A 12,000-nucleotide genomic window follows, 5' to 3' on the forward strand; every position below is an offset into this window, starting at 1 on the left:
ACTCAGAAAATTGGGAATTGATCTACCTCAAGACCCAGCTATCCCACTCCTGGGCATATGCCCAAAGGATGCTTCATTCTGCCACAAGGACACTTGCTCAGCTATGTTCATCAAAGCTTTATTAGTAATAGCCAGAAACTGGAAATAAGCTAGATGTCCCTCAGCCAAAGAATGGATAAAGAAAATACACATTTACACAGTGGAGTATTATTCAGCAGCTGAAAACAATGACATCATGAAACTTGCAGGTAAACTGATGAAACTAAAAAAAAAATAAAATCATCCTGAGTGAGGTAACCCAGACCCAGAAAGACAAACATGGTGTGTACTCACAGTGGCTATTAGCTATAAAGTAAAAAGTAATCATGTGACAGGCCGCAGACCCAGAGAGGCTTAAGCAACAAGGAAGGCTTAAGTGGGGATGCAAGGATCTCCCAGGGAAGGGGAACTAGAATAGACTTCCAGGACAGATTGGAACAGGTAGGGTTGGAGGGACAGGGAGAAAATACTGGGAGAAACTATTGGAATTAGGGATTACCTCAGGGCCAGCTAAAAACCTAGTGCAATGCTAACTCTCTGAGAGTAACCCTAGCAAAGACTCCTAGTGAAGGAGGACATGGAACCTAAACAGGCCATCTTCTGTAACTAGGGCAGGCCTCAAGTAGAGGGATTGGGACACCAACCCAATCACAAAACCTTCAACCTACAGTTTGTCCTGACTTCAGAGTGTTCTGGGACTAGAGTCTACCATAATTGTCATCAGAGAGATGAGAGAGATTTTATCTAACAACTGATAAGAGCAGATGCAGAATCCCACAGTCAAACGTTCAACAGAGCTCAGGAGTCCTGCAGATGAGGTGGGAGGAAGAAACTAGATGGGCCAGGGACACCATAAGAACATAATCCACAGTGTCAACTGACCAGAATTCATGGGTGTTCACAGAGATCAGGGAGCCTGTAAGAATCTGACCTAGGTCCTCTGCAAATATGTTATGGCTGAGGAGCTTGATGTTCTTGTAGGAATCCCAACAGTGGGAGCAAAGGGGTCCCTGACTCTTTTGCCTATTCGTGGTGAAAAAAAAAAATACAAATTTTCTTCCTACTGGATTGCCTTGTCCAGCCTTGATTTAATGTGAAATACATGCCTGAATTTATTGTAGTTTGTTATGCTGTATTTGGTTGATGTCTCTGGAAGGCCTGCTCTTTTCTGAGAGGAGGCAGAGCTGGGGCAGGGGGTATGTGTATGTGGGGGTGGAGTGGGGGAGAAGGGGAGGTGGAAACACTGGGGGGGGAGGGGAAGGAGGGAAACTATACTTGAAATGCAATCTATGAGAGAAGAATAAAAATAAAAAAATGAGGCTTACGTTTTTATCAAATTTAAATAATGTAGCAGCCATTCGATCATGGTAAGTCACGTGATCATGAGACTGTAAATCAGAGAAGTTACTTTGTTACAGATACAAGGGGCTTTTGAGAGGAAGTGATACATCATCAATATTTTAATACATCATCAATTCAAGAGTTAATTTTCTGTCCATGTGATGTTGGAGACTTGTGCTTGCTAGGCAACTCTACCACTATCCCAGCTCAGGAGTCAAAAGTTTTATAGTTTCATGGCTGTCTTATAGAATCCTTTTAATTTTTTTAAATTTACATATTGTAGAAGAGAATGAAGATAATCACTAAAGCCATAAAAAATAGATTCAGTAATGGGATTAATCAGCAAAGCATCAGCAGTTCTAAGTAATTGTTTTAAATCTGTATTAAGATTGATACACAGATCAGCAGTAACCTTGCACTCAGCAGGGAACCATCTAATTCTGTCATAATTTCAATAAACCTGAGGCCCAGAATTGCTTCCTTTAGTCCTTTGGGTTTATGTTGTATTTTAAAAATCAGCTAGGACAGTCTGAGTTCAAGTAGTAGTTAAATGGAAAGTTGCTTTTATCATCTTGTAAGATGTATCACTGATATTCTCTCTTTTAATATTTATTTTTATTTTATATGTGTGAGTGTTTATTTTATGTCTGTTACTTCCACCATGTGGGTCCCAGGGATTGAATTCATTTGTCAGGCAGAGCGACAGAGGTTTTTACCACTGAGCCAAATATGTGCATAGTGCTTGAGGAGGCCAGAAGAGGACCTTGGATTTCCTGGAACTGCAATTACAGGTCTTTAGCCACTACATGGGTGCTAGGAACCTAACCTGGTTCTCTGTAAGAACAGCAAGTGCTCTCAACTCCTAAGCCATCTCTCCAGCCCTGATGTTCTGTCCCTGAACACCAGTCCTTTGTGTTGGTTCACTGTATAGAAATCTATAATTGCACTTGGGTCACTTATAGACAATCTAAATCTAAATTCTTCCAACCATAGGGAACCACCCCACCTCCCACCCCCATCCTTTCGGGCCTCCAGGATCAACACTGGTGCCTTCTGGGAGCTGGGACAAGCACCTTGGTGAACTTTGGGTCCCTCTCCCAGCATTTAAGCGTCAATTAGGGCTCATCACAAGGAGCTGTTTCTGTCTCCTTGTGAGGGTTCTCAGGGAAGCTACTACAGAAGATTCCCAAACGTGTACTTTTTTTTTTTAATTATTCAGTTTTTAAAAAGTGTGTGTATGTGTTTGTGTCTAAGTCAGTTTTTTTCTTTCCACCATGTGGGTTCCAGAGATTGAATTTAGATTGTCAGGCTCAGGAACAAGTGCTTTTACACACTGAGCAGTCTCCCTGACCTGGGGCATGTTTATCATTAATGTTATTGTTTTTATTATAATTATTAAAGTTCCCATGTTTGCTTTGACAGTACATATACTAAAAATTGGAACGAAACAGAGATTAAGATGGTCCCTGTTCAAGGATGGGTCCCTGTTCAAGGATGACTAGCAAACATATAAAAAAAAAAAAAAAAAAAAAAAATCTCGCCTATTTGACTATGCCAAATCATCCCAGGAAGCGGCCTTTAGAAGACCTAAGCTGCGCCACAGGAGCAAGGCCCCTTTAAGGTTCTTCCTTATCGTGGAGGCGGAACCGGAAGCGCGAGGACGCGGTGTCCAACATGGCGGCCGCCTGGCCCGCGGGTCGGGCTTACCCAGCGGCGGGGCCTCCAGGTCTCCTCCGCACTCTGTGGCTCGTGACGGTCGCCGCGGGACATTACGGGGCTGCTGCCTCTGGCGCTGTCGGGGGCGAGGAGACGCCCAAGTGCGAGGACCTCAGAGTGGGACAATATCCTCTGGAAAGCCGCCATTCTCAGGCGGTCAGCAGGATCCCGGGCTGTGGGATGGGGACCGCGGTCTCCGCTGTGGCTCTAGTGATCAGTGGACCCCGGGAGGTGAGGAGGGCTGTGGGGATGAAGGGTGAGCACCGTGTGCTTTTCCCTGGACGGACCAGTGGTTGGCACTTTCTTTTCCGATTGACCATGTGTTTTACCGGGTTACTCTCACTCAAACACATACATCCAAGCTTTGTCCCAGATACTTGAAATGCAAAAATTGTTAGAGGTGTCCCTGAAAGTTTGCAGGTGTTGAGAGAGACAAGGAATTACTAGTGAGCCAATGTTTCTCGTTTGTCATTAACGTAACATCTATCACCTACAGCCATCTTCAGACTGCTGCCAGGCAACTGACTTGCTTCACTTTGTGATTTTTGGCAAATTATTTTTATATATTTTTAAATTAGAGATCCTCTTGGATGTTTTAAAATGTAATATTTGTATTAATTCTTTGTGAGAATTTCACCCAGTGGGTTTTGTTCTTATTCACATCGACTTTTCAACCTAACTCCTTCCAGATCGTCTTCCCTCCACTCCCTCTTAACCTCACCCCCCCACCACACATACTTTAAACAAACAAGCAAACAAACAAACAAACACAGGGTGTGTTGCTTATATCCACAGTGGTGCGGGGCAATCCATTGAAACATGGTTGCCTTACCTGGGACTTAAAATTGTGACTCTCTAAACTTAGCAGCCATCAACTGGCAATAGTTAGGGGTGGGTGCTTTTGAATAAGCAAATAATTTAAGTCAAAAACATACTAATAACAGTGACCTCCAACTTAAAGGAGTATTTATGCTCACAGCCGTTTCATTGGGTGTTTATTTACAGATGAGAAATCTGATTTAGGATTAGGTGAATTCTTACAACAATAGCGTGTGACAATGAAACAAGGTGAGATTTGTGTTATACTCAAATATAGCTGTGTTTGAATAAAACTTTGAGTACTGACACAATGCCTCAAACATTTGTGTACAGATACTCAAACCTGCAAAAACAAGAAAGATTCTTAAGAAAAATCTTAAAATTCTGTAATATCTGTGAGTTAAGGAGGACATCTATTAGATTTTCACAGACTACTTCTAATTACTGCATAATTCCATCATGCAGGGAGTTTCTGACATACTGCGTTTAGCACTGTCTTAGGAAAGGCAAGAGTGTCCTTCTAAGAAGTATTTGATCTGACTATGAGCTGTTGAACTCTGCTGAGAAGTGACTGAGCCTGTAGAACTCTGGTGACAACTGAACATTGTCGTAATGGCCTAACTAAAGATGACCTTTCCAGAAGTAATTCAAAAGTCCAAATAAGGGGTCAACCTATGAATAAAGACACCTTGTATGGACCATACCTATTTCATTGGCGTGTCAACCATATAATCTTTAGACAACACTTACATTCTTATTGTTTTAGCATCTAGTAGAGAGTGGTTTTCAATAACTTAAGATCCTACTGGTGGCACTGACCACAGAGATAACAAATACAACAGATGCAAAGTATCCTAGCTTTGAGTCAGGAGATCTGATTTGGCAGCCTATCATTTACATGACTGGATAAGCCACTCAAAGTTAAAGGCTCAGCTTGTGCTTCTGTGGCATAGGAATAACACTATCTTTCTCATTCATTTGTGTTACATGAAATTAAGGTGAATTGGTTGAATCCAGAGCTCTGGAAACTGATTTGTTTTTAAACTTAAAATAAGTTGGTGAAGATTTTTAATTTGATTGTTGCTTTCTGTTTATTCCCTGATTGATATTCTTTGAAGATGGTATCATCTGCTAGAACTTTTGATAGAAATTTATTTTTTGACTTCCGTATAGTAATTTAATTTTCAACTATTCTCTGGGGAATACTAAAAGTGTATTTCGGTGTTTTGTTTTTATTTTATTTGTTTATTTATTTTGTTTCATTTTGTTTTGAGATAGAGTCTCTCTACATAGCCCTGGTAGTCCTGGAACTCATTCTGTAGACCAGGCTGACTTTGAACTCAAGAGAGATCTAGCTGCCTTTGCTTCCCAAATGGTAGGACTAAAGGCGTGCACCACCATATCAGGTTTGTTGATTAGTACAAACTCACAGCCTCTCTGTACATGTGAATCAAAAGGAGTATATAAGACATTTAAAATGTAGTATTTTATGCTAGAAATGTAATTCAAATTTCCTTAACTTTTAAAACATATATTTGTAAAGAACCAAAAATAAATGATGCTACCCAAGAACCGGTTAATTGTACAAACTACACAGCTCATGGTAAGATTTTCAGAATCATATCTTTAAAATATTTTGTAAGATTTTACCTATTTCAAGTAACAGTGCATTACCACTAAGGGTAATTAATAAATGTGTTTATGTTAGATAATATTGTTCAGTTTTTAGAATAATTTAGATTTGGAAACTGATTCAAAATTGTCAACATTCAATTAGTTAGTTAGTTAATTAACTATTTAATTTTGTGTTTGTGATTGAACCCAGAGGTCCTTGTGTGTTCTTCCAGAGTTATATATACCCAGTGTCACTATTTAAGTTAAGAAACAATTTTTTTTAATTTTTTATGCTTATTTATTTTATAACATTAGAATCTGTTTAATAGATCATGTTTTAAAATTTTTATTTAAGTTTATATTTAACCGATTTATGAAAACATAATTATTATATATATAAATTACATGATGAATTGTTTTGTGTGTGTGGAATACTTCTCAAATCCTACCCGCAGTGACACTTCTTCCAACGAGGCCACATCTAACCCTTTTTAAATAGTGTCAATTCCTAATGACTGAGCATTCAAATATATGAGCCTATGGGGCACTATGATGGAAAGGCTTGGTACAGGAAAATTGTTCATATTTTGGCAGCCTAGAAGCAGAGCAAGGATGGGTAAGAGGATTAGGGATAGTCAAAGTCATGACCCAGTGACCTACATCCTCCAGCCAGGGCCTACCCCTTGAAGGCCTATTAGAAGTCTGACAGTGAGCTTTACAGTTGATTGATGGAGTTTGGTTTTGCTTAGATTTGATTGTGACTATGCCCTGGTTCTTCTCTTTTGGAGTAGAAAAGTATTTAACCTGTGTTTGAACTTACAGGAACGTACAGTTGAAATATTTTGAATATTTTAGATAGACTACTTATTTTAGTGACTGAATATTTTGGAAGAGGGAATCTCAGTTGAGAAAATGCCCCCACCAGATTGGGCTGTGGGCAAGCCTGTGGTGAAGTTTCTTGATTGATGATGGATAGGAAGTCCCAGTTCACTGTGAGCTGTGCCACCCCTGGGTTGGTGGTCTTAGCTGCTTAAGAAAGCAGGATGAGCAAGCCATGAGGAGCAGCAGTTAGTAGCACTCTTCCATGGTCTGGATCAGCCCCTCCCTGCCTCCAATTTGCTCATCCTGACTTCCTTTAAAGATGGAGTGTGCTGTGGAACTGTAAGCTGAAGTAGACCTTTTCCTTCATAGTTGATTTTGGTCATGGTATTTATTACAACAAAGAAACTCTAACCAAGTCAGTGTATGTGAGTGTAGATACACCCACGTCACAGCACATGAGGTCATGGTACAGTTTTATAGCACTTTGGCCATCTTTATGTGGGCTCTTAGGGCTCAGAAGCTGACATTGAAATCAAAGTGTTTACAGAGCCTTGCTCCTTTCTGGCGCTAGAGCACAAGTCTTTTCCCTTTCCCTCTGCTGTGCCATCACTGATAGTAGCCAGTGATTCTTGGCATTGCTATTTTGCACTTGTGTCAACTAAATCCTTGCCTCCACCTCCATGCATGTCCCTGAGTGTCTTCACGTCCTCCCTTCATGTATCCAGTTTCCTTCTTTTTTTGCATCAGTGTCTTACCATGCAGCCTTGGCTGGCCTAGACCTCACCATGTAGACCAGGCTGTCTTAAATTCACAGAAGGTCTTCCTGCCTCTGCCTCCCCAGTGCTAGGAATTAACAGTGTGTGCTACCAGACCTGGCCATTTCCATTTTGTGTATAGAAGGTTAAGGCCTACTCTAATAATGTCATCTTAACTTGATAAATCTACCAAGAACCTATTTCCAAATAAGGCACTATTTTTAAGGCATAATTCAGTTTATAACAAACGCTATTATATATGTGTTTTTTTTTCTAAAATGGAAGTAAATTTTTAAAAATTACAGAAGAGCCTGTTCTCAGATGATGATGAACATCAAATTCTTCTGGTTTTTTTTATTTTTATTTTAAAGAGTACAATAGCATTCCTTTTTTTTTTTTTTTTTTTTTTTTTTTTTTTTTTTTTTTTTTTTTTTTTTCCCGAGACAGGGTTTCTCTGTGTAGCCCTGGCTGTCCTGGAACTCAGTCTGTAGACCAGGCTGGCCTCGAACTCAGAAATCCGCCTGCCTCTGCCTCCCAAGTGCTGGGATTATAGGCGTGTGCCACCACCACCCGGCAGCATTCTAATCTTAATGCAGTATTTAGTATTCTTGAAACTACCTATTTTTACAGCTATTTAAATTCATAATGAAAAATTCAAATATCAGATATATGAAGCTTTAAGAAATATTTAAGAATGAATAATGAGAGCAAAACTGTTTGAAGCCTATCAGTCCCAAGAAGGGCTTCTGAATTCCAGAGAGGGTGTAGGCAGTGGAGGCTGGTCGTGAGCTTGCTGTGTAGGCAAGAGGATGATTTTGAACTTCTGATCGTCCTCCATCGACCCGCTTAGTGTTGGGGATTGCAGGCATGTGTTACCTTGTTGGCTTTGTTATCATTGGATACGTCATTATTGGGGGTCTGTTGTGTACTGTGGGGTATCTAGTAATATGTGTGGCCACTATCCCCCATGCTAATAGCAGCCTTCCAGTGGTAATAACAAAATGCCTTCAAGAATTATTTGATGTCTTCTGGGAACCAAAATCACCCCAATTAAGAATTACTGACCTAAGCCAGACATGGAGGCTCATATGTTCCTAACACCTGGAGCCTGAGGCAGAAGGATGATGAGTTTGGCTGCAAATTGATATCCTGTCTCAAGAAACAAAGAGCAAAAGGCAAATGTACTGCTCTGTCCATGTGTGGTGCCTGTGTTTTACACTTTACTCAGAGCCTAAGGCAGGAGGACTGTTGGAGGCCAACCTGTGCTCCAGACGGAGTTCTAGTGCTCCCCCTCGTTCTTGCTCTGTCTTGGAAGATTCAATCCAAGGCCCTGCACACGTCAGCCAAGTTCTTCACCAATGACTACTTTCCTTGCCCTTTGTATACCCTAGCATTGTGTAAACCTTGTCTTGAGTCATAGTGAAAGCAGCTACGAGAAAAAACAATTGTTTTTATTGAAAGCTTTTATATTCTATGTCCTTTGGATCATGATTCAGAACAAGTCACTGCAGTGGGTCACAGGTGAATTGATGTGTTTTCTTTCAGTTGTATCACAATTACTATAAAGCTCTGGTCTTAACTATAAGGAGTCACAATTATATTCTCTCTCCTAAGTGTAATATCCTAATATGATTACTTCTTTACTTTTTCTCTTACATTCATTTTATGTAATAGTTTTCAACTGAATTGAATCTGTATCTTTTATCTAAGTGCCACCTTGTTTTAGATTGTTAAAGTGTATTAAATAAGTAAAGTTTATGTATTGTATGATTTAAACTTTGAGAAGTCCAGTGGCTATGGGCCTCTCATAGAGCACTTTTTTTTTTTTTGACACTTTTCATGTACTACTCTGGCCCAAAAAACAAAACAAAAAACTGATTTTTTTTAAATCTTAGAATAGTTACAAACTAAACAGAAAATAATAGTCCTTTCATAATAAAACCATCAGATCTCTGTGTGTATTTTATTACACAAAGTTCTATTTTTAGCATTAAAAAAACTGTGATTGTTGATGCTAAATATAGAGATATTTGCTAAAACTATCCTAAAAATATTGGTACTTTTAATATTCACTGATAGGATTTATCTTAGTAGTAGAGTGTGTATGCATGCACACAGATATTGAGGAAGAAAATGTTTCCTCAGATAGGCATGGTATCACATGTCTTTAATCCCAGCTCTTGGGATTGGAGGGAGAAAAGTGATGGACTTCAAGGTAAACTTTTGCCATATGCAAATGAATTTGAGGCCAGCCTGGGTTACATGAGACCTGGTCTCAAACAAACAAATAAAATGTGTTGAGTACCTGCTAATGCCATAGACGTTGTGGTACATAGTTTCCTATATTTAACCACAGTGTCCCTATGATGTAGGTGATCTTAGTGTTATTTTTATCAACAAGGGGGCTGAGGGCTGAAAGAGACTAAAATAACCCAGATAAGGTCATCCTTACTTCTAAGTTCTTTTTTACACCATAAAACTCTAAAGAAGCTTTACTTTTGGGACAGTGTCTACCTGGCACAAAGTAACATCTGTACTACTTGTTTATATTGTGTCTTGGGTTATAAGTATAGACTGATATAAATGATGAAATAACACTATACTAAGACCTAGATATATATCCTATATGTAATTCTATATGTGTGCGTGTGTGTGTATAAATGTGTGTGTGTGTGACACACAAATATATGTATGGCAGCCATTGTCTATAATAGTGTCATCGGTTATTTACCTTGTGCTGTGGCAAAATACCTGATAAAAACAAACAAATAAAGAGGGTTATTTTGGCTCCCGGTTTCAGGGACACAGTCCATGGTGGCAGGAAAGGTGTGATGGCAGGGGCAGGAGGCAGCAGACTGCGTTGTGCCATAGTCAGAAAACAGCCGGGAGTGCTGGAGTTCAGCTCACTTGCTCCTTTATAGTTTCGTCTACCATTCCAGCCTAAGGAGTGATGCTGTCCACATTTGGAGTGGGTCTTCTCTAACTAGGTTAACTTTAATTCATGTTATTCCTCAGGTATGCACAGAGTTGATGGTCAAGATTAACCGTCACAAATAATAAAAGCTGGAGATATAAATAGATTCTGTTGAAATAACTTGATAAATACCAAATGGATTGCCAACAAAATTTCATATGTTCTTTATCTTAAAGATGAAGTTTTTTAAAATCAGTAATATTTTGCAGTTCTTTCTTTGTTATCAGAGGCAAGAGACTGAACTAGATGGGCCATGGACACATCTAAAACAGTTTAGCAATATTTGTATTATTGTATGAGGAGAACATTATCATATTTGTCTTCCATATAAATGCATTTCATATGTATATGTGTGTGTGTGTGTATGAATTCTTTAACTTCCTGTCTAAAGTCTTCTGTCAGATGTTATAAGGGGAGGTAGTTTGTTATACTATAGGTTCTTTTGTGCTTTGCCAGCCTTGAAAAACAATTCACTTTTCTGTCTTTAGTTCAATGTTTTCCAGCACCCAACATAACTTGTAAGGATTTGAGTGGTAATGAAACACATTTTACTGGAGATGAAGTTGGTTTTCTCAAGCCCATATCTTGCCGAAATGTGTAAGTACATTACTGAAAATTGAAATGTTTTATCTTGATTTCATGAAGTGGACGATAATGAGATGCTATGGGAAGTCCTGCAAGTATAATATGTATCTTCTTGCTAATGGCAGACAACCTTCTATTTTAAGTTTATAGATACAGTTCATCAGCCAGGAGCTGGGTTCACTTGTGAGGTAATAAAGGATAGAAATTGACTCGAGCCTTGGAAAGTAAGTTGATATCACCAAGTGAGTTAAGCATAAATATTTTTCAAAATATAAATGCAAATGGATATTTATTTATTGTATCAGAAAAACAGTGTTGTTTGTACACTGTGTTCGTTTTTTCACTGCTGTGACAAAATACCATACAAAAGCAACTTATAAAGTAGAGTTTATTTTCCCTCACAGGTAGGAGGGTACAGGCATCATAGCAGGGACAGCTTGGTGGAGGAGCTCAAGGCAGCTGCTTTCCTTGTGTTAGTAGTCATGAAGCAGAGAGAGATGAAGGCTGGGCTCAGTTTTCTCTTGTCTTTGTATTCACACCAGAACCCCAGCTCATAGAATGTGTTGTCCACATTTAGGGTGGGTTTTCCTACTCCAACCCAGCCTCAAAACTCTGTAGACATGGCCAGAGGTTTGTCTCCTGGGTAATTCTGTATCCTGTCAAGTTGACAGTATTAACCATCACACACTGGTTTCATCCTTTGTAATAGATGAACAGTACCATTAGGCAGAATTCAGAAGCTGAATGAGTATAGGATAATAAAGGAATGGCCTTTATTTAGAGTGTGTTTTTTTTTTTTTTTTTTTTTCCTATTAGAAAGCTTATACTCAGTTTTTCTGCTGTGAACTGAAGACATGTTTACTTTTCCCACCTTCTTTCACTTCTGGTATTGTCTGTATATTAGGACTGTAAATGGTTGTATTTTATTTGATGATACATTTTGCAGTCATGTTAGGAAATAAATAATATTTGGATTTTTCTACAACTTTTTTCAGAATCCTTAGAATTACCAATGTAAAAATTGTTGAAAGGAATTGCTTTCTAGCGCTTAGGTATTGTTTATTCAATTTTTAAATTATAGGTTGGTACTTCTATCTTATGCATCACAAATGACAGAAAAAATAATATTAAGTTCAGGTATGAGAAAGATTTCATGGCCCTTAATACAACTAAGAAATATATCTGTTGAGAACCCCACCTCTCTCAGATTGCCTGTCACAGTAACTCTTCTTGTTGCTTAATTTCAAGTTAGTCTGAATTTTATTATAGTGTCTCAGGGTAGATTAAGCTGAGAGAGACCAAGCTTTGCTAAATATGGTTATAAAGCACTGATGT

At 38.9% G+C, this 12,000-nt stretch overlaps 1 protein-coding gene and 1 non-coding gene across 2 annotated transcripts in view; both read left to right on the top strand.

Moving 5' to 3' along the window:
* The first annotated feature begins 2,788 nt into the window (after window positions 1–2,788).
* On the top strand, window positions 2,789–2,891 carry LOC117709663 (U6 spliceosomal RNA). The gene has a single exon (XR_004606911.1). It is a non-coding gene; the product is annotated as a U6 spliceosomal RNA (small nuclear RNA).
* Window positions 2,892–3,014: 123 nt separating this feature from the next.
* Tm2d1 (TM2 domain containing 1) overlaps window positions 3,015–12,000 on the top strand; it is a 28,648-nt gene continuing 19,662 nt past the window's right edge. The window contains exons 1-3 of the mRNA XM_034502829.2: window positions 3,015–3,221; window positions 5,445–5,518; window positions 10,569–10,677. Coding sequence (XP_034358720.1) covers window positions 3,055–3,221; window positions 5,445–5,518; window positions 10,569–10,677 — 350 coding nt within the window. The 5' untranslated portion in view covers window positions 3,015–3,054. The remainder of the gene's footprint in view (window positions 3,222–5,444; window positions 5,519–10,568; window positions 10,678–12,000) is intronic.

This window comes from Arvicanthis niloticus, chromosome 5 (assembly GCF_011762505.2).
Source record: "Arvicanthis niloticus isolate mArvNil1 chromosome 5, mArvNil1.pat.X, whole genome shotgun sequence".
NCBI lineage: Eukaryota > Metazoa > Chordata > Mammalia > Rodentia > Muridae > Arvicanthis > Arvicanthis niloticus.